The 24,291-nt window shown below is 36.4% G+C and overlaps 1 protein-coding gene across 1 annotated transcript in view; it reads left to right on the top strand.

Annotated features, from left to right (window-relative positions):
- The window catches only part of LOC139134855 (glycine receptor subunit alpha-1-like), a 38,872-nt gene extending 35,648 nt beyond the window's left edge, over window positions 1-3,224 (top strand). The window contains exon 9 of the mRNA XM_070701923.1: window positions 1,502-3,224. Coding sequence (XP_070558024.1) covers window positions 1,502-1,765 — 264 coding nt within the window. The 3' untranslated portion in view covers window positions 1,766-3,224. The remainder of the gene's footprint in view (window positions 1-1,501) is intronic.
- Window positions 3,225-24,291: the final 21,067 nt, after the last annotated feature.

Genomic DNA, 24,291 nt, shown 5'->3' on the forward strand with positions numbered 1-24,291 from the left:
TTTGCTCTCATTTACAACTCAGAGTTCCGCTTTGTATTGTGCAGTACTGTTTGTTATTTCTTTCTTCTTTCGTTCACTTTCATCATTTATCTGTTAATTTGATCGGTCTTCTAATGCCAATGTAACGAAATTGACTGCTGTAGACCTTCAGTAAATGCAGAAATTTGACTGCGTTATTGCGAGTTCGATGAAAAACGTGGCTAACATGTTGAGTGGGGTAACAGGCTTTTTGCTTCTGCCTGTCAACCTTTTTTCCGCTATGTATTAGCATTTCTGCGCTTTCTTTAGACATTTAACACCTTACATTCCACATCGTGAATGGCACAAAAGTTCATTGCTGGGCTTTTTGTTTCAAATACACTTGCTGAAACACGACATATTCTCGACACTCGCGAATAAACTTCGTCGCCATGCCGTAAACAATAATTGATGAATGGGCTCTTAAGTTATACCATGCAAATAGTCGATTATTCTACATGGCGTAGCACGAACGATTGCCATAAAGTGTCGGCTATGTGAGTGTCCATGGTTACCGGCGACACGAGTCAGATCATTCCGGATAATATCGTTCGTCTGCTGCACTCTATCAGAAGTCTGGGCTTTTTTTATTTACACGATTTATGCCAAACTCGTCCGAGTCTCTCTTTACGAAACAATGCAAAGCGCCTTATCCAATGAGTGATGGATACAGTTTTGTCAATTAGCTCGAGTTTTCGTTTTAGGTAGAGAACATTTTATGGCGTTTTGTTAAGGTATAAGAGTAGGGTATACGTGTGTGTTAGTGTATGAACTTGTTGAAATTGTGTATGTGTGTGTGTGTGCTGTGTACATGTATGTATGTATGTATGTATGTATGTATGTATGTATGTATGTATGTATGTATATATATATATACTCATAAATATACATGAATTATATATATATATATATATATATATATATATATATATATATATATATATATATATATATATATATATATCATGTATATGTAATGCATATCGTTCCATTTTCGTGTTACCTTTCTTTACTCTCACGTAGAGGGCGCATATACGTCAAACATTTCTCGAACGGAGAAAGCTGTAAATGATGAACACACGGTTAGCAAAAAGACTATACTAACTACTATTGAGCTATGCTCGCTATATTTTCTCCAATTCTTCCGAATGGCCAGTATGCTGAAGGCATCGCTTTCGGTTCAAAAATTTTCCGACATGCCTGTCATACAAACATTAAATGTCACAAATTTCAAGGGTAACCCGGTATCCAGGGGAACTCTCAGATATCCTGTGTACAGTGCGTTTCATAAGTTCGTCTAAACGTTCGAACATTGCATGCACTCACATACAAACCGAAAAAGTATACGTTCAAACGACAGAAAACACAGACGGCGGTCTTTCCATCTTGTTAATGAAATGTTAGAAGCGGACGGGACTTTTTTCTGTCGTCTGCTACATTGCCAGTAAGGAGAGCTAACCACATTCATTCTTCAATCTCACAGGAAATGGCCGCCAGAAAGTGTCGCCACAAGGCCCAACTGAAATCCAATGAATTCACCATCGACGAATCGAGAGCACTGACGATAGAGATGATGACGTCAGACTCGGATGGTACGATCAAAGTCGGCTACTCGAGGAATCCCGAGACGATGTTCAGATTCTCCAGGAAAATCGACTTATATTCGAGAGGAATTTTCCCATTTATCTTCCTCCTGTTTAATTTAATTTATTGGCCGACGTATCTCCGAAATTCAAGCTCTTTTTGATTTGTATTAAGCGTGGTTGAGACGGTAGCGTTTGACGAACGCTCACTAACTACAGGCGCATGAAGGGAGGCATCGAAGATGCAGAGAAATGTAGACTGCCATGTTCTCAAAGAGGGATCTGACATCCGTGGAAGAGTATTTGAAGCACGCTTGTCGGATACAGCAATCATTGAATAATTGAAACTCAATGCAAGTACAACCATTTCAATTGAGACTGAAGTACCAGCGTTCTGATGTTAAGCTTTGAGCTGATGATGATTGTTGCACAATAAACAAACTGCTCAAGGTACTTGTTCGCAATCTTTTACTTCAACACTGTCCTCGAGTGTTTCTGAAAGGCTTCCAGAATAATTTTGTTACATCTTTCTCGGTGTCATCACACGTGTCGGAAAATAACCAACAAGCTTCGAAGCTCAATTATGATATCTACATTATATACTTATCGTATTGCACTGCAATTCTCATTCATCGTGCGCGTGTATGTTTGCGTCAGAGTACTTATTTTCAACTTCAAGTTGAACAAAAAATAAGATGGCATTGCTTGAAAAGGTGAAACCAAAACGCTCGAATAAGTATACGTACTTTCAGTAAGCATAGTTTGACCTTTTAACCACTTCAGTGAATATATTCATGAATTCTACTTTGTAAAGACCTTAGCTCAACATTTAAGCAACATGTTTTTCTATCAATGCCTGTGAGTAATGTAAAAAACAGCATTGTTTTGTGATTTTATGTCTTTCTCTTCAGAGTTAGTCTTTCTGTTTTGTTTTCACGATTTATGCATCCAATTGCCTTTCCAAAACTGCTGCCACATGGCGCTCTTGTTGGCTGTATAGATGGTCAATATTTTTACGCTGTCATATTGAGAAAGAAACACAATGCGCTGGCTGGCCACTCAGTTCGCAATAATGTTACGGAAAATGAGCTGCTGACGAAATCAGTCACAGTTAGCTGTTTGTAAATAAAGGCATAGAATTGTAATGTATGAGACCAAACGAGTGACTGAAATAATGTACCTCCGTGATTTAAAACGTACAAGTACTCTATTTATATGCATGTGTGTATATGACAGGTATTTTGGGAAACCGTCAGCGTCTTGCAGATTTGCAAGAAACGATGAATACATCTGAGACTTTCTCGAGAGAGTTGGTATTAATGGAAGCGAAAAGCGATATGTTTTCTTCGGTAAACAGTGAGAACGCTCGGCGACACGGGGTATTGCCCTGGGGAGAGTTTTAAGATCTTCGAAAATTACAATACTCCTTGGCGTGTGGACTCTTTTTGATTAGCGGACGTTCCTTGAATAACATTGTGGCGTCTGCCAAGGTTTATTCATCGACATAACTCAAAACTACACAATGAGTATCCAAGCTGGTAAACAACTGAAAATTTATTTGTATGGTAACACGGGCCCCTCCGAGTATGCTCTGGCACCGTTGATGATTATATCGTAATATATATATATATATATATATATATATATATATATATATATATATAATATATATATATATATATATATATATATATATATATATATAATATATATATATGCATTCAAAGTGTCGTCGATAATACCTGAAATACTTGACAGGGATTCTTTGTGAAATACGTGCCTATATCAACAATTTACTGTTTTTACCTTGGCCACCTTATTTTTGTCATTGGCTGTAAGAACCACCGTTTCTGCTATTTTACGTGGTAGTCTAAGAATGTACCTTTTTAAAGTTCGACGAATGAATTGAACCAGTCACAATTGTTTGGTAAATCCAACCCTTCGGCAACAAGAGTACCTTATCAAATTCACTACTTTGGTAATTTTCCAGTATTTTTTTTCATGAATTTTGTATTAAATGTTATTCAGATTTTTGTTTGAGTACGTGTATTAGAAAAGGTAGGACGAACAATCCAAAATCAAAATATATATAAGTGTGACAATGTTGTATTTGTTATTCTGATTTTCCCATGGTGCTGTGTAATGTATATCATGACTGCACAGGGTCCATCGCCGAATTTAGCACTTGCCCCCGGGGGAGAGGGAGCCTACATAACAATACATGTTCTTGCAAATTTTACCCTTACACTGTCTTCTGCTCCATTGTATATGTACAGTATAACCCATTTTGTGACTGAACACTATTTTACTGTTTCAGTCCTTGTTCAATAAATACTGATATAACAAAGTTAGAACCAATTTAATGCGTCCTGTATGCATACTTGTAGATGATAAAATTAATCACAGTCATTCGATATGGACTCTGTTTCTCACGTTTCGAGAGATGAATTCTCGCAATAAACATGTGATCCACGAGAGCTTGAATACGTCGTTTGACACACTCCAAGCGATCTATAGCCGAATTACAGAGATTCTTGGACTAAAATCAACGCACATACTGAACGACCTCAAGGTGACCACTCCGTCGATAATGCGTCAAGTTTCAGTATATTTCTGTTAAAAACTAGAATATGTATCATTTTCATTCATATTGTATATTCAGAAATAAATTGATGTACAGGAGTGTACTTTGTCTGTCTTGGGTAGCTGCTGATGGGAAGTGTCAAGACCTCATTTCAATTTATCATGCCTATAGTCAGGTGGCTTAGCAACAAAAAGCAGCAAGATCGTTACACGGATGACAAAAGTGCCAAATTTGCTACAGAGCTTCTCATATATGTGTACATCAAAATTAGCTATTGCTCCAAAAATTTTGGCCATCGGAAAGGCTCGATGACGTCATAAATTCAAAATGGCCGCCATTATATTGCTTATAAATGGTAAAATATGGTTTATTCGGCCAGTTTTCAAATTTCTTTTTGAAAAAACTGACACAAACATTCTTAATTATAAATAAAACATTAAATTGACGCAAATCAATTATTATGATGATGTCATAAAGCCAAAATGGCCGACAAAATTCAAAATGTCCGCCGTAGCATTGTCTAAAAATGTTAAAGCACTGTTGATTAAGCCTGTTTTCAGCATTTTATTGCCTGAATTGAAATTAACACCCCAAATTACAGACAAAAAATGTAATTGATGCAAATTAATTATTGTGATGACGTCATAAAACCAAAATGGCAACCAAAAGTTACAAAATGGCCGATTATGAAGTTAACTATGCTTGGTACGATAGCCCATTTACGTGACAAAATTATAGTTTACAGGTAATGTACAATTCGTATCAATATTCCATAAACTCAAAATAAAAGATTAATGTACCAAAACTTAGCCAATAAGTTCAACACAATTAAAAACTCTTACGAGATTATTTATTATTCAAAAATAATCTGTGTTTGAAAAATCAAATCGATATAAAAGGAAATGAAGGTAACTTCACACACTGGTTCAACCTTGTTTATGATACTGTATTGTGAGCAGATCAATGTGGTTTCGTGACATCGACAGGGAAACCTGGTGAGAAACCAGTGAATTGATAGTGCTTTGACCCCGGTAATTTGACCTTAGTCCCAGAAAAAAGGTTTTGTGTCGGTGAATCCTCCTAGCGGCGTTTCAGACCGAAGTGGGGTCCCTTCTTCAGTCACTTGAATGGTCTTGTATTCCAACATGCTTAGTTTGATGGTAGCTATCAAAGAGAGATGCTAAGATCATTATGTTGTGATCTGATTGTTGCGTGAATTGTTGCTCAGACCGTTCAGTTGTACTCTTCTTGTTTGAATATTGCTTGCAGGAGGATATCTTGTATGTTTTTCTTCCTTTTAAACGCTATTATAGGTTTTCTTGAAAACTACCGCCAGCGTATAATCGCCCTCCATTATTTTCCAGTTCCTTATCACATTGTTTGATTAAGCTGGTTATGATGAGGTTGTGCTGACAAGTTTTTTGTTACATCATTACTCTTATTTTTGTTGATGAAGGATGGCTGACGTTTTGTTACATTAACTCCTTGTTGATACAAGCTACGTATGTCCTTCTTTTTGTAATCTCGTTGTTGAAGTTTTTGCGTTGAGAAATTGACCTTTTTTTATGAAGTCCATATTGTTTTTTCGTGTGCGAACATATCTGAGTAATTCACCTTTAATGAAGCATTTGAAGGTTGGTGGTAGATACATATCGTCAGATGGTTTGGTGTGGGTTTTACAGTCGAGCCATCTCTCTCGATTGCGTCTCTGGCATTTGAAGACCACAAGGTCTGGGTATGAGATTTTGTCGATAGAATGTTCAATTATGAATTCCCAAGTTGAACGTAGGGTACAGGGTGTTGCACTCCTCAACAAATGTTCTGAATGTTGTAAGTTTATGTTCTGTTCCTGAGTATATCATGAAAATGTCACCTTTTAAACGTTTCCATACAAATATTTGACCGCATTTGGGATTTAATATAATATTATATTTTTTGTATATTTCTCAGTTGAATTAAAATATACTGCGTTTCAGAATAATCGACAGAGAGGCTTTCATGTACGTTGTTGGTGGGGTTTTCGTATCGTATCAGTCGGCTTGTACTGTTTCAGAGTCCAACGCTACGATCGCTGCATTTATGGCTTCATTTTTGGCATGTTTTTTTTACATTGATACAACCTCTAATGTTACCAGAATAGAGTTTGCTTTTATTTTTATTGATTCTAACTAGTTAATGAAGTTTTTTGTGTCCCTGACATATGTAAGTCGTCTTTGCACGATTGATTTTATGGCAAAGTCTAGAAATTCCGAGATTTGGTTTATTGGGCTCGAGCAGCCATTTCTATTGAGACGTTGGATGAAGATTGTTCCTTCTGCTTGTAGTCTAGTCGGAAGGTAGGGTTCCCATGCACCCCATGGATGTATTTTTTTAACCTACATTTTTGTAATCCTTAGGGTCATATTTAATGAATTTTGATGTTCCCAAAATCAAATCGTGTCCCATGGGGTTCATTTGGCGCCATCTTTGCCGCCATCTTGGCCGCCATCTTGGATTTCAACAGTGGGGTAGGGGTCACGTATCTACCGCTCGACGGAAACAGAAACAATAAAATACTATAAACGTTACATTTTTAGAAAGCCAAGATCATGGCCTTTTCATTGATATATAACTTAATAGGGATTAATTAATATTCGAACGTCGATTAGACTTTATATCGGCCATTGGCCGTAAATCGTAAAATTTGCTAAATTTCACACCAATAATTAAGTTCCCGTTCCTCCAAACAATTTTTCATAAGGTATTTATATATTTTTTGGAAGAACTCAGTGCATTAAACAAGAAAAACAAGATTAAAAGTATGTGTCTTGAGATTTAGTGGGTGCATGAGCTTGTTTTCTTATTACGCGGTATGCCACATATCCGTGTGTAACATAAGGGGTAGGGGTAATGTTTCCCTTTCTGTTTCGAATCATGAATGATGAAACCATAAAAATGTTACATTTTTTGAAAGTGCTGCATCAGACCTTTCTAAAAATATATAGATTTATGGGGAAAAGTTGCATATTCAAAAGTTACAAAGCTTAAACCTTTCGGTTTGTGTCGATTTTAAGTGATTTTTTAAGAACGAAATTACAACATATGGGGTAGGGGTAATGTTTCCCTTTCTGCCTCGAACCATGAATTACGAAACCATATAAATGTTATACTGTTTGAAAGCTCTGAAATGGGCCTTTCCAAACATGTATAGTTTTATTGGGAAAAGTCCATATTTTAAACTTACAAAGCTTATGCCTTTCAGTTTGTGTCAATTTTAAGTGATTTTTAAGGACGAAATTACAACATATGAGGTAGGGGTAATGTTTCCCTTTCTGCCTCGAACCATGAATTATGAAACCATATAAATGTTATACTGTTTGAAAGCTCTGAAATGGGCCTTTCCAAACATGTATAGTTTCATTGGGGAAAGTTGCATATTTGAAAGTTACAAAGCTTAAGCCTTTCAGTTTGTGTCAATTTTAAGTCATTTTTTCAACAAAATTTTAATATAAGGGGTAGGGATAATGTTTCCCGTTCTGCCTTGAACCATGAATTATGAAACCATATAAATGTTAGACCGTTTGCAAGCTCTGAAATGGGCCTTTCCAACATGTATAGTTTTATTGGGAAAAGTCCATATTTTAAAGTTACAAAGCTTATGCCTTTCAGTTTGTGTCAATTTTAAGTGATTTTTTAAACAAAATTATAATATAAGGGGTACGGGTAATGTTTCCCGTTCTGCCTTGAACCATGAATTATGAAACCATATAAATGTTATACTGTTTGAAAGCTCTGAAATGGGCCTTTCCAAACATGTATAGTTTTATTGGGGAAAGTTGCATATTTGAAAGTTACAAAGCTTAAGCCTTTCAGTTTGTGTCAATTTTAAGTGATTTTTTAAGGACGAAATTACAACACATGGGGTAGGGGTAATGTTTCCCTTTCTGCCTCGAACCATGAATTATGAAACCATATAAATGTTACACTGTTTGAAAGCTCTGAAATGGGCCTTTCCAAACATGTATAGTCTTATTGGGAAAAGTCCATATTTGAAAGTTACAAAGCTTAAACCTTTCAGTTTGTGTCAATTTTAAGTCATTTTTAAGAACAAAATTACAACATATGGGGTAGGGGTAATGTTTCCCTTTCTGCCTCGAATTATGAATTATGAAACCATATAAATGTTATACTGTTTGAAAGCTCTGAAATGGGCCTTTCCAAACATGTATAGTTTCATTAGGGAAAGTTGCATATTTGAAAGTTACAAAGCTTATGCCTTTCAGTTTGTGTCAATTTTAAGTGATTTTTTGAATAATATGCAAAAAACAGTTAGTCCGTTGGCCAGGTATCGAAATCATCCCCTCTAAGGCATTTTACCCACTATGATTTTCTGTTAGCTAGTATTCTCAGCTGTCATAATCTGCTTATTTTCCATTTAACTGATGGTGTGTGAGTGTAACGACTTGTTTGTGAAGAGCTGTCACGCCCTCAGTAGTAAAATAGGAATGGGTTAGGGGTAACACATTTACCGCTAGTCGGAAACAAAAACAAAAAAAAACCATAAACAATACATTCTTAGAAAGCCCAGATAATCCCCTTACCATTGGTATACAAATGGGGATAAATCGATATTCAAACATCGATTAGATTTTATATCGGACATGAAATGTAAATTGTAAAATTTGCTTAATTTCAAACCCAATAATTAAGTTCATGTTCCTCCAAACAATTTTTACAAGGTATTTATATATCAGTTGAAAGAACTTAATGCAATAGAGAAGTAAAAACATTAAAAGAGTGTATCTTCTTGAGACTTATGGGGTGCGTCGATTGTTTACCTAATATATGGTATGCCGTACATCCCTCTATAATATACATTTAAGGGATAGGGGTATGGGTAATGTTTCCTCTCCTACAAAACGCAGCGAATAAGGAAGCCACATAAATATCATATCTCTGAAACACTAACGCAGCTGTTTTTCCAACAAGATATGGCTTGATGGGGTAAACTCAAAAATTATGCAGTGACAATGCCTAAACTCAAAAGTTTGTGTTACTTTACTGACATTTACTTGTTAAAAGGAACATAGAAAAATACTCTATAGGCATTAAATAGCACTAAAAAGCTAAAATGGTGGTTAATAAAAGACATTTTACTCATTTCAATAACTCAAATTAGGGAAAGAAAGTTAACAGCTATAATATGTCAAAAATTATATATTCCAACCCGCAAACACTAAATTGGATGTCATAGTCGTCATGCAAAGTTGATATGACAGCACAACAATCAATCCCTTTTCTTTAATTGTATCGCAAGAGATCTATAAGCAATAAAGCACCACTTTGAAAGGATACCACACGGTTTCGACCGGTAAACAACATATACGCACGAACTTCAGTCGTGTGTATAAGGAGTGAAATGGTCAAAACCGAGCTCGAGTGGTGTACCCAACTTATAGGGGTTGTTTATCGCTATATTATATCAGTATATTGAAACTTGTGATGAAAATACAAACAATGTGAAAGAAACCCACTTTGGAGATAGGAATGGCAAACTTTACAGTATATCGTAAATACATGCACAGTCACGTGACCGTCTGGGCAAATCAGAGCTCACTATTAATAGTGTTACTTTTAAGGTGGTTGGAAAGGCTAGAGCGTCAGTTATAAATTTCATCAAACTATTAAAATGTAAAGTAGTCAACATTCTCTGTGGAATAAAAAAAATAGACATTTGGTCACAAAGGCATTGCAGAGTTATAGCCTGTTAAAACTTCTGAAAAACTGACCAAATAAGAAGAAGTTGGGGAGTCCTTAGTGTATTAACTATGGTAGAGGTCCCCTAGCTTTTAATAAAATGTTTGAAAAGGGAAAGTCATTATTTGCTGTTTTTCAGGAAAGTTTGACAAGGCGGTGCTGGCATTCAGAGTGAGTGACTGCTATTGTAAATGCATTTTTAGATTCTTTGAGTGTCAAGAGGTGTCAAAAGTGAGATTAACCAAAAAACTGCTCCATGACTTCAAAAGAGGGGTGCAAATATGGCTTGTTTTCAACATTTTTGACAGAATAACAGTTTTCCTACATAATTGTATACCAATTTAATCCAACTTTGAAATAAGATACGGACATGGAATTTTTACAGCCTATTAACAAGCTTACAGATAAGATTTGTACGGCACAATTTTCCTGTATTTGAGGTACTTTTTGAAAAATCACATTTTGAAATTTGAAAGAAATTTAATATTTTTTGATATATAAACCCATGTAAAATCATAAAAACAAATTTTATTTACAAATCCTGCCGTACAAATCTTACAATAAATAGTGTCAACATATTTATAACTAATTTGGTAATATTAAATACTATCCAATTATTAAATTCAAATATGTAAAAAAAATATGAAAAATTAAATTTTAATATTTACTGGTGCCATGTTTCAAAATCATGGCTGCAAATATACAATTTTTATATTCTTTGGAGAAAATATTAACTAATGGAGTTATCCTGAAAATTTGAACTAAATATCTTGATTCTAACACTTGAAACTTGACATTAACTCTGAGAAAAGAATTGGTGCAAAAATAGCCTTTCCAACCACCTTAATACCACACGGGAACACAAGAGAATCTTTTATCGCTGAAAACCAATCACCATTAATCCACAATATGCTTCTCCATAATAAGATAATATGGATCGACAACACTTTACCTTCCTTACCAGAAACAAGAGATCATAACCAATTTTTCGAAATTATTTTACAACGCAGAACACTATATACTCCCAATGAGGATTACATTTTCGACTTGGTACTAAAATTCAATAGCAAAAATTCTGGAACTAAAACCCGAAAAGCCAAATGTCACAGAACGCATTCAAATTACGCAACTAAATAGTAAACAGAAGGCGAACAAACACTCTCTACACCAAGCAATAAGAAGGCGAGACAAACCTCAGAAAATGACTAAAAAGGCTTATATTCCCATTGACACCTCAATGTTTAAAATGCCTTGTGAGTGAATCTATCATGAATGACATTTAACCAATGTTAGACCCTGACGTCTTTGAAGCAAAGACCCTACAAACGGACGTTTTAGGGTCAATGCTTGAAGATACCACTCCCACCAGCATGATCGAATCAGAGAGACTAGATTGATCTAACTTTCGAGCTAGATCAGCCACCAGCAGCTGAGAAAAAATAAGTCAACATAATCATCAGAGTCAAGCGAGCTAGACAACGGCTTCACACATTATACGCCACAGAGAGGACATTCTTACATTCTTACATTCACAAAAAGCGTTCAAAAGCTTCGTTAAAGGCATTGTTCGCGATCCCAGGGACGGGCATGGCTGGTTGCGTGGCAAATGCAAAATGTTAGTCATGCTGAATCAAGGTGTAATCAAGTAACAGCTTATTTATAGATTGGGAAAATCCTAATCCTGATAGTAATGATTGAATATAAACTTTGTGAAAAGTTGAGAAAATTTGCCACTTCTTTGATTTGTATGTTTTACATTCCATGTTGTACTAGCCTGTACTGTACATGAACAGTCAATACATCCGGCAAGTATTCCGTGCTGTTCTTTTATAGTTAGGTCCCCGCAATCCGAGATAAGTCTTTCTATAGTATGAACCATTCTCTTCGATTACTGTAATCTACTCCAATAAATTCCCATTTAACTCATTTGTATGATTACAGGGAAGCCTAAGCCTATCTCTTACAATCTAAGATTTGAGATATTTGACAACAATATGTATGCAATTTTCATATTTTTTATAGGCCTAAATAACACACAGAAGAAAGTCATACTCAATGTTTTGTCCAATTGAAAGTCAAATTTTCACCGAAACAAGTAGAGGTGGCAATCTGTAAGCCAAACGAGAATTAATATTAGCAAAGATGGATATTAATTAAGCCTTTCCTATTTCCGATCCCAGTTACTCATACAACGGGGTATAAGCGAAAGCCAAGAGTATCGAATGTGTTGAAACCTAAGTGGCCCCTATTCAGTACCACGTAGCCTACAGGTACACCTTAAAGAATACTTACCAGGCCAAAATACCGAGTGTTGAATTTTCTTCAAAAGTGGCAACACCTGGAAAGACACTGCGGCAACCAATATATCACCCTGATCTCTAAATATTTACCTCTACACCCAATAAAGCACCGGGACTCAAGACAGTTGTACATCACAAACTTAAGAGAGCGATCGAAGACACTCGCTACACAGAACGCAGGATGGAAGGCTGCAAAGACGATTCTTCAAATAGGCAAAAAAGAGGCTAAAAACAACACAAACATTCACAGCAACGACGACAGGTCGGGTTTTCTTCCTATACTACTGTACAAAACCAAACCAAAGGGTCTTTCAAGGCCACCGCACTTCCCTTAAAGCCCGGCTCGAAATGGACTGGGATCATGATTAGTGCCCAGTTTGGTTGGGCGTTTTGGGGCATGGCTCTGCATAATGAGTCTGTTGGTAACGGTTGCGATCGTTCGCATTATCTGCGGATCTGTTTGCTCTCAGATCACGCTCAGGCTCGGACTAATATAGATACGTACAGCCTTCGTTTCAAGGTTCGTTTCAGTCATGCCATGGTAAATACTCGAAATAAAAAGAAAGGAAAACTATCAACTTAATCAAACAAGAGTTTGCTTGAATGAATTTACCGAAGTTTCAGGCCATATCAACGTTCGTTATGTTAATGATTCAGCTGCTGACCGCCATGTACATACGGAATATTGGCGCCATCTAAAGTCGAATAATTATCAAAAAGTAAAAGCTTATATCTGGGCTTTCTAAGAATGTATTGTTTATGGTACTTTTTTTGTTTTTGTTTCCGACTAGCGGTAAATATGTTACCCCTAACCCATTCCTATTTTACTACCGAGGGCATGACAGCCCTTCACAAACAAGTCGTTACACTCTCACACACCATCAGTTAAATGGAAAATAAGCAGATTATGACAGCTGAGAATACTAGCTAACAGAAAATCATAGTGGGTAAAATGCCTTAGAGGGATGATTTCGATACCTGGCCAACGGACTAACTGTTTTGTGCATATTGTCCAAAAAATCACTTAAAATTGACACAAACTGAAAGGCTTAAGCTTTGTAACTTTCAAATATGCAACTTTCCCCAATAAAACTATACATGTTTGGAAAGGCCCATTTCAGAGCTTTCAAATAGTATAGCATTTATATGGTTTCATAATTCATGGTTCAAGGCAGAACGGGAAACATTACCCGTACCCCTTATATTATAATTTTGTTTAAAAAATCACTTAAAATTGACACAAACTGAAGGCATAAGCTTTGTAACTTTCAAATATGGGCTTTTCCCAATAAAACTATACATGTTTGGAAAGGCCCATTTCAGAGCATGCAACGGTATAACATTTATATGGTTTCATAATTCATGGTTCGAGGCAGAAAGGGAAACATTACCCCTACCCCATATGTTGTAATTTCGTTCTTAAAAATGACTTAAAATTGACACAAACTGAAAGGCTTAAGCTTTGTAACTTTCAAATATGGACTTTTCCAATAAAACTATACATGTTGGAAAGGCCCATTTCAGAGCTTTCAAACAGTATAACATTTATATGGTTTCATAATTCATGGTTCGAGGCAGAAAGGGAAACATTACCCCTACCCCATATGTTGTAATTTCGTCCTTAAAAAATCACTTAAAATTGACACAAACTGAAAGGCATAAGCTTTGTAAGTTTAAAATATGGACTTTTCCCAATAAAACTATACATGTTTGGAAAGGCCCATTTCAGAGCTTTCAAACAGTATAACATTTATATGGTTTCGTAATTCATGGTTCGAAGCAGAAAGGGAAACATTACCCCTACCCCATATGTTGTAATTTCGTTCTTAAAAATCACTTAAAATCGACACAAACCGAAAGGTTTAAGCTTTGTAACTTTTGAATATGCAATTTTTCCCCATAAATCTATATATTTTTAGAAAGGTCTGATGCAGCACTTTCAAAAAATGTAACATTTTATGGTTTCATCATTCATGATTCGAAACAGAAAGGGAAACATTACCCCTACCCCTTATGTTACACACGGATATGTGGCATACCGCGTAATAAGAAAACAAGCTCATGCACCCACTAAATCTCAAGACACATACTTTTAATCTTGTTTTTCTTGTTTATTGCACTGAGTTCTTCCAAAAAATATATAAATACCTTATGAAAATTGTTTGGAGGAACGGGAACTTAATTATTGGGTGTGAAATTTAGCAAATTTTACGATTTACGGCCAATGGCCGATATAAAGTCTAATCGACGTTCGAATATTAATTAATCCCTATTAAGTTATATATCAATGAAAAGGCCATGATCTTGGCTTTCTAAAAATGTAACGTTTATAGTATTTTATTGTTTCTGTTTCCGTCGAGCGGGAGATACGTGACCCCTACCCCATCGTTGAAATCCAAGATGGCGGCCAAGATGGCGACAAAGATGGCGCCAAATGAACCCCATGGGACACGATTTGATTTTGGGAACATCAAAATTCATTAAATATAGACCCTAAGGATTACAAAAATGTAGGTTAAAAAAATACATCCATGGGGTGCATGGGAACCCTACCTTCCGACCCGACTATTGGGTTCTGTGTATTTTTTTGCAGGAGATACCATTGCGGTGTACAAATTATTCTACTTATGCGAATGAGGAACTGTAAATTAGCTCGTCAATGATCTTCTTGTCGCAGATAAATGATTTCATATACAATTTCCACCGTATAGTTAATGTCGCCAAGTGTTGCCGTAATGTACAGTAATAGTATAGAGTTTCGCAGCTGTCTTTAACTTCCCTACTGTCATTTGTCGTATTCACAATTGCTAAGCCTTGATGGGTTTATTGTGATTTGTTTGTTTTTAAATAGATTGCTCAGAGCAGTCTTTTCTGATAGAGTTATGATCTTTCTGATGTGGGTTGTGAATGGAATTTCCTCTATCGATCTAAATTGCTTCTAGACAGTTTTATAATTTTAGGTTTTCCGCTGTTAGTAGTGTCGACATTGGACTTATCTTAGAACAGATGCCTGATTGATTGATTGATCGTTTGTTTCTCATGAAATTGCACAATCGTATGATGCGAATAAATTTGTTGATATCTGATACGACAAGTTTTCTGTATAGGTACTTCGGAGTGGGAATAAATTTCAAGCCTTTGCTTAATGCTTTGATTTCAACATTTGGTAAGGTTTGATTTGCAAGATTTTTGATGAATCTGAGAATCTTCCGAGTTCTTGTTTTGTTTAATCTTCGAATTTCTGTTTATGTTCTTCCTGTCGTTTTTTATGTTTTTTGGTTTCCAAACAGCAAAACGATACCAAAAACGATAGGCAAAGAAGCATTTTATAAAAATTCAAAAAAGCTGCAAAAAAAGCAAGGTAAGCTAGCTTTAAAAAGCATAAAAAAGTATTTTCTTTGTTCATAAAACTGTGACGAAACGGTCTTTTAAGGCCATCGCATCCCCCAAAAAGAGAACTACTGTAGCACAAAACAATGTGTCTGTCACCACACATCGAGACATAAAAAACCTAGAAAATTCAACAAACGAAAAAGGCTTCTCAAACAAAGGAAGTAAAAGACCAAAATCACAAACATAAAACCTTTTTTCGGGGACCAAGGTCACATGACCAGGGTCAAGGCATGATTTATTCACCGGTTTCTCGCCATGTTTTTCGTTATCATGAAATTACACTACTATACTATTGATCTACTCACTATATCGTAACACTTTCAAAGGTACAACCAATGGGTAAAGTTGCTCTCATTTCCTTTACATTGATTCAGTGTTTTCAGACAGAGGCCATTGTTGAATAATCAATAATTTCATAATAGTTTGTAACTTGTGAAGAGCGTTTTGGCTAAGTTTTGGTACATTTATCATTTATTTTGAGTTTATGGATCATCAAGACAAATTGTACAATACCTTTAAACTATTATTTTGTCGCGTAAATGGGCTACTGTACTAAGCATAGTGATCTTCATAATAGGCCATTTTGTAATTTTCGGTTGCCATTTTGGTTTTATGACGTCATCACAATAATTAATTTGCATCAATTATATGTTTTGTCCGTAATTTGGGGTATTAATTTCAGTTCAGGCGATAAAATGCTGAAAACAGGCTTAGTTAACAGTATTTGAAAATTATCAGACGATGGGGTATTTTGATTTAGGGCGGCCATTTTGGCTTATGACGTCATCACAATAATTAATTTGCGTCAATTTTATGTTGTATTTGTAATTTGGGATGTTTGTGTCAGTTTATTAAAAAAAATATTGAAAACTGCCTGAATTAGCCGTATTTTACCATTTTTAAGCAATATAATGGCGGCCATTTTGAATTTATGACGTCATCAAGCCTTTCCGGTGGCCCAAATTTTTGGAGCAATAGCTAATTTTGATCTACACATATATGCGAACCTCTGTAGCAAATTTGGCACTTTTGTCATCCGTGTAACGATATTTTTGTTAAGCCACCTGACTACTAGTAAAACAGTATGATCAGTTACGGACTTGTCGATGCATGGTAGCTGCAGAACCACGACACTTCGTTGATAAAGCTAAATATAGCACAGAATGAAAAACAGATTATGAAAGCCATCCATCGGTCTTATTTTAAACTCGGGGGTTTTATTATTCATAGACACTTAAAACTTGTTTGATTTAAATTGTATTCATAAAAGATTGATAAGTTGAAGCTTGCGATACATTTTGCAACAGTGTGCATCTAGTGCTGTAAGTTCCAGAAACCAGTTAAATCTACCCGGTATTTACGTTCGACTTTTTGATCAATGCACCGCTCCTCTGTGGGCCTGTCTTTCAATGACCCTATATTCGAAACTCAACGTCCGACTTCTAGGAGACTACTTACGTATAATTGTACCGTACAAATAAGTGCATTGCGTAGCGTGCTTATCTTACCGTGTTGCAGGCACAGCCTGCTTACATATGATAAGAATGTACAATTCTCGTCCTTCGTAGCCAGAAAACAAGGCATGAATCGATACTCGTCCAACAAACGCATTTCTCAAGCGTTCATCGATATTTCAAAGATTAAACGGAAGCACAAATACAAGCAGAATAATTGGTGTCCTACGTCTTGTATCTGCGATAAGTCCCTTGTTCGATTCTGCACTTTGATTGTTTCCCTAATGTCCGCCAACAGCGGAAATTAACAACATCTTTACCAAACTACTTCGTAATATTGCTGCCAACACAATTCGGTTGTGATTTAGAAGAGTTGAAATCAACTGAACCGTTGACGTCGGCTCGACGATATGAAAACCGTGGAGGGATATGAAAGGCCATGCTGCGAATTTATATCATTTGTACCGTCGTAGAAGCAAGTCGGGGGATCACGTGCATTAAGATCGAAGAACCAATTAAAGAAAACTTTTTCGCTCGAGTGTAACTTTTTGTGCATATCTTTTCTGGCGTGGTGCAAGATATCTTCATAAACATAAACAAAATGATAAAACGATTTCAAAGGTAGATGCATGGAAGAGCCAGAAACTGAAATGCTGGCGTAATCCAATGTAACAGAGATCGCAATCGCCATGGTAACCGACCATTTCCTAAATTGATCTAATAATCGGCAATCCATTCACAAGTTGCAGGAAGACACCAAGTCGCGAATGTAAGTAGTTATCCTGAACTAGAATTTTAATACGTTTCCCTGTGAGGTAAGACGCCAGTCTAGTGGTTTCTCTCTCAACGGTTTGTTACGATGCATTCCGTTGATTCTCGGACCATAACTCATGGTGTTTCAACTTTCAAGCAATAAAAGACACAACGCTGACAAAACAGTTATAGAAGCAGAGCACAATGTGACGGCACGAGCGTAACGCTTTTCTGTGTCTTCAATGGTACATTTGACGAAACGTGACTGCTCTGGACTATAATCCCGGAAATAGCTGAGAACCCGCAGGGTGGATGTGAAAACTATCATATTCAAATATGTGTATTCCAAGGATGCAGTAGAATAAATCGCCGTAAAAATGAAATGCTTCACCGTGAAATGACAACGTAACTATGTTTAATACCGTTGCCGGGTCATTGCACTTTTAATGTTTATCCGATATCACATCGAAGAGGTCACAGAAGGTGAAAGAAATACGGAATTTACGATCATTAAACCAAACAGCACTTGACGAGCGTCTTCATCAGTTCACGGTCACCACTTCGCGGTGTTTTTGTGCAATCTCCCTCGTTTTACGACGCTTCACGTTGTAATTAGGATCTTTTGATTTGGAGAACCGGTAACGTTCACAAGCATCAACAAAATCTGGCATTACAACTACTACAGAGGGCATAAAGTTTTCACATACATCTCACATACATATATTGTGGCGGAGAAGAACACACAGTGACGAGGAAGAAGGCGCCTATAGGGGACAGATATTTGACTCTCAAACTTTTACAATTCTTTACTGACCTACCACTCGTGAGGGTTCATTTATAAGCGCTTGTTTTCACTGTCTTATTTTTTCGAAAATCGAAAATGTCATTTTCCCCATAGAGTTAACGAGGGGATGACGGCCATTTTGAATTTCAAATATCAGTGATTATTAGGCAATTTGCTTCTCTAGTACCAAACTGAACACGGTGACCCCTGATTTTTTTATGCTTGATTTGGTTAGACAATGGTTGAAAGTTTCATTAAAAACATTCACTTTCGAGGCACATATTGCCTTAAGCTGCAGGGCTAACACCATTAAACTCTGTTACATCAAAACGAACATGACCATACACAGTACTTTTTCAGGGCTGCCGTTTCCTCATGTTGTGTGTTATTTCATGCATTTGATACAATAAATTCACACCAAAACTTGATTTTACGAGTTCTGTCGCATTCACAGCATGTGCAAGCACTTTCCTTAGAAAATAATCGTTCACAAATGGCCACATTCACAAGTATCATTCACACACAAATGTGTAAAATTAATGTACCGTGAATTAATATACCTTACGGTATTAAAGTAACTTGGATGTATATCTCAAGCTGACTCAGATCAGAAAATATTTTCAGATCCAGCAAATACTGCAAGAATTTTTATCATTTTCAAAATTCACTTTGGGGAATTCGTTGTGCATGAAGGGTTTATCGAAAACTAAAAAAATAACCAAACAGAGAATTGGTATACTTTTGTGTGAATGGTATCGCCAGTTTACAATGTAAACCTGAGCATCAGCGTCAGAACTTCGCCATTCCAAGTAGAACAACAGTGATCGTGTCAGGCTTAGTACTTGTAAACGATGACAGCTACGGGAAAAACCGCCGCCAGGAATCATTGTCCCATATGCTGAATAACACATTTCAGTGAATATCTAGGAGTTAGACCAATCATTGTTACTTTTAACTGTAATAACTCATTACAGATTACGAACCAGAAGAAAACCGGAGAACTTGTTCATTAGATAATAATCTGTCATGAAAAATTCTCCACGAGGAGAGAAGAAATCTGTTGACCCAGCCGGGTGAAAATTAAATTACGCCGTATCTGATCATATCGCAGCGCTTAAACAAGATTTGTGGATTGGTTTAATATTGATGACATGCTAATTGATTATAAGGACGCCTGGAGTTAAAAAGAACTTTGCACGTGAAGAAATTACTGCATTCTCTCACTCTCTGGGGTACTGTCCCCTGACAGTTGAGTCAATCCAAGGGGTTTTTAATGAACGTAGTTTTGTAACATGCCAAATAATATTCTAAGGGCAATTAGGAGTAGCAAGGGCTGTTAATGATTTTCCAGTATCGTATTTTCCCGTGTATCAATCACTGCTAGCAGTTGTCTTCCCAAAGGTATCTTAAATCCAGTATTAAACATGTACAACAAAATCTTTGAAATGTCTCGCATGCATTTTAATTTTTAACGGCTGAATATTCCCATCCGGTATCTTCATCAAGACTGTTACACAACAAATTCCTTAGGCTCAGTTCTGCGTCGCTTAGAGCTGTGATTACGCAAGAGGGGGGCGACTGTCCTTCGCGTTCCTGTTTAAAGCAGTATGCGCCTCGAAAGTGAAATACTTTTCACATTTCTGCTCAAACTTTCTTCGATGAAATTTTCAACATTATCAAATCAAGGATAACAATCAGGGGTCATGGTGCAAAGTCTTGTACCAGAGAAAACAAATTGCCTATAACATTTACTGATCAGAAATTAAAAATGGCCGCTGTCCATGTGCTGTCTCTGTGGGCGGAAATATGAAAATCGATTTTCGAGAAATCGAGATGGGGATATTTTTTCTTACTCCGAGAGCTTTGAAATGAGCCCCCTTCAACGGAAGACCGGCAATGAATTGCAAAAATTGAGAATCCGAAGACTCATCTACTCTGAGGCGTTTTCTACCGTAAGAATAACATCAATATTTAAACATCAGTTTACTTCGTTACAACACTGGCAACAAAATGGAAAGGGAAGGGAGCCTCCGGAGCTACGTGGCGGGTGGTGGGGTGGTGAATTATGACTTCGGTCACTTTTGAGAATTTAATAGCTGACCTTAATTGAGGACACATTACTCTGCCTGTAGTTAGAGGACGGCCGAAGGTAGTGATTTACAGAAACTAATTTTACAGCATTTTGCCGATTATATAGTTCTCAACAAAAGTATTAAAGCAAAAAGTGTCCTTTAAAAAGCATCGACGACACTACGCTCCTATGTATTGGGTTGTTACGATATATACCAGCGCAGAAGTTTCTCTTGCAATAATGCTTCGAGAGTGGATTAGCATGTTTATCCTAAATGACCAAAGTGCATCTTTGCTGAAACACCGAGAAACTGCAGTGAAGAGTCGTCAAGAGTGATCAGCTGAGGTTTACCTGGAACACCAGCTGAGGTTTGCCTGGAACACATATGCAAATTTTGTACAATAAACCCTAGACAGACGATAAATTCCAAAATAAATAATTTGCAGCGGCCTGGGACTTGAACTGAAGGAGAGGAATGCGATGTTTCCAGGGTTAATGATGGAAGTATTGGTGATTATTGTTACAATGATGATGGTGATGCAGCGGCAGTGAAAGTCTGTTTGCGCTGACCAATGGCGATAACAACGGTACAAACCAATTGCATAGAGTGATATTGAAAGTTGGTGTACCTATAAAGTGAAACTGACGACAAAGCGACATTGACATCCACCTTTTTGTTTCAAACAGACAAGATCCCTGAAATGGCATGTCCAATATTGTTGGAAGAATTACTAATTTTCTACATGCATCCCTACGATAAAGTTATATTGACTGAAAAATGTCCGTGGTGACGGGAAAGAGTTACACTTCTGAATTCTGAGAAATATGGGGCAGGTCACAATTTAGAAAAGCGGACAGGGATGTATGCTTTACAAACATATCAGGCATGCCCCAGCTTCGTAAGTTCTGATAGCTCCCTGATGAGCACGCATATTTACAGGAAAGATACTAGAGTAACTGAGAGAATATGCTATCGATATCAAATCGCAGATTATGGACTTTTTAAACGGTAGAAGATGGTCCAGGGAAAGGGGATCAGGCTATTCCTAAATCCCACTCGAAAATATTTGTGCACACAGCCTGGAGTCATGTTATCGATCGTTATTGAGAACTGTAACTTTAGAAATACATTAACGAATACACTGACACTCGTATAGGCCTGAACTCACGCAACAACAGCCAGAAATCAACATCATGTTGTTCAGCGCGCGCGCCCGCACGCACGCGCACACACACACACACAGATACACTACAGAGATAAGATGGTGACATCAATTGGCAGGTAAACTGATATGAGTTTCTGAAAGCCCACTTTTTAACAAACAGACCTATCTATTGCATGTTACAAATGAGCGCAAATCAGTAGTTCGTTCGGGGACGATAGTGTTTATGCATGAAATAAAAAAACTGGACCATTATATGAACACAGCTAATAGACATCATTAGAACCGCCGTGGACGAACATCAATCGTTCAGTTTTATGCATCCTGCATAATTCATGAGAGTTCGGAGATAAAATCAAATTTAAACCTGGCTCATATCGACTCTTCAGTTTCTCCAACAGAATCCCATTTACTGCATTTACATAATCGTTTAACATTAATCTGAGCTCGAAAATTACCCAGCTACTCAAGTGCAGCTTTTATTTTATTAAACCGAATTAGATTTTTCATCATGTAGCTTCACCAGACATGCATGGCAATGTTCTCCTCTATAAATTCAAATTAGGAAAAGAAAGCTGGACCTGAAAAAGCTGTCCTATCATGTTGTCCGATGAGCTACGTGAGCTACCTTTGTAAGACGCAACACCCAGTACAAAATTATTAATTATTAATTAATTGGATTTCCTTTCTCTGTGACCTTGAAACAAACAGATCTCCGATAATTATATTCTGAGTTCCAACGACCCTCCGTAAAAAACGAATGCTGCCTAAGTTCACTTACCTTGACAATTAACTGGTGTGTCCACTTGTAATATTTGACTTAACACAGAGGGGCTCTTAAAGTTTCTGTCGTGGAAATGTGATGACCAAGATGCATCTAAAAGTCTTTATACAGCGAGTTAGAGCGAGAAAGTAGAGGTTTTTATTATGCCATAGGTAGGTACATTGCACCATCCCAGTGCAGTGACACCATAAATATAAAAAGAATGCAATATTGAAGGCAAAACACTTAGAAAACCAAAAGTTTAAAATGGAAATTTGGTACGAAAATTAAGCCAATTCAATTCAAAATGAAGATCACATTCTGTACAAACTGTTAATAACTTTTTGAAGTTGGTTTTTGCTGCCGGGTACTATATAACATCTGTACTGTACTTGTCCAAGTATGAGCCCTGCTTATACCTTTATAAGCCCGTCCACTGATTTCAGAGGATTTTAGACAATGCTGTAGGGTAGGACCATTTGATATCTCCGGGGGGCCTTGTTGAAGATTTTGGGGAAAAAGATTCCGAGAGGTTGCCCTTGAAATAATATATATAATATATATATATATATATATTTATATATATATATATATATATATATATATATATATATATATATATATATATATATACATATACATATATACATATATACTACACACACACACACACACACACACACACACATATATATATATATATATATATATATATATATATATATATATATAATGAAATTGATAATGAAATTGATAATAATGACATTGTTGTCATGTCTGTTGTAAGTGTCAATTTTAAAGTTTGAAAACAGTATTTTGAATGAGCTGTGAATGTATTCCACACTTTCTATGTATAACCAGATGTCCAGAACTTATATACATAAATGGATGTCAATCATTAATATCGAAGAAAGAAAAGCAGTAAATCAAAAACTTTGATGGGTGTTTAGACATGCCAGGCACTCAGTTACACCTCTTGAAAGCCATAAAGAGCTATTATTATAAGTTTTAGCCAAATATGATGTACGCAGTTCAGTGTCTGAGAGGATCTTTTCTTTTAACATTGAAACCATGAAGCACACCTAATAATAACAAAACTGCCTTTTGTTAACTATTATTTTAGTCATGAAAAAGCACCATTTTACAGAATTACCTGTGACATATAGGAAAATAGTTGCATCAATGAGAACGAAAAATATCTTGTCATTTTTCTCTTTCTAAAGTATGTCACTGTATCCAATATATATTGTGAAACATTAGTGCATGTTGCTTTCTTATACTGAATTCTCACAGAGGAAACCGAAAAGTTTCCGGAACTTTTCATGCTTTTCATATGAACTGCAGATTTCATAGTGATTGGTACACTTTGTAGAACAGACTTTCAATTTGCAGACATCAAGATATTTCTGACATATATCTCTGATATATTAAAGAACTGCGCCCGAAGGGCACGCCAAAAATATTAAACATTCAGATATCTCTGATATACATGTCTGATATATGAAAGTCATGTGGCTGAAGGGCATGCTGAAAAATATTTGTGTTATTTTAAAGTAACGCGCCCTTGCTCAAATAGTTTATACATACAGATATCTCTGATATATGTCTGATATAACAAAGTAATGCGCCCAAAGGGCGCACCGTAAAATATGTCTGATTATTAAAGTTAAGTGCCCGAAGTGCGCGCCG

Source organism: Ptychodera flava, chromosome 6, assembly GCF_041260155.1.
Source record: "Ptychodera flava strain L36383 chromosome 6, AS_Pfla_20210202, whole genome shotgun sequence".
NCBI lineage: Eukaryota > Metazoa > Hemichordata > Enteropneusta > Ptychoderidae > Ptychodera > Ptychodera flava.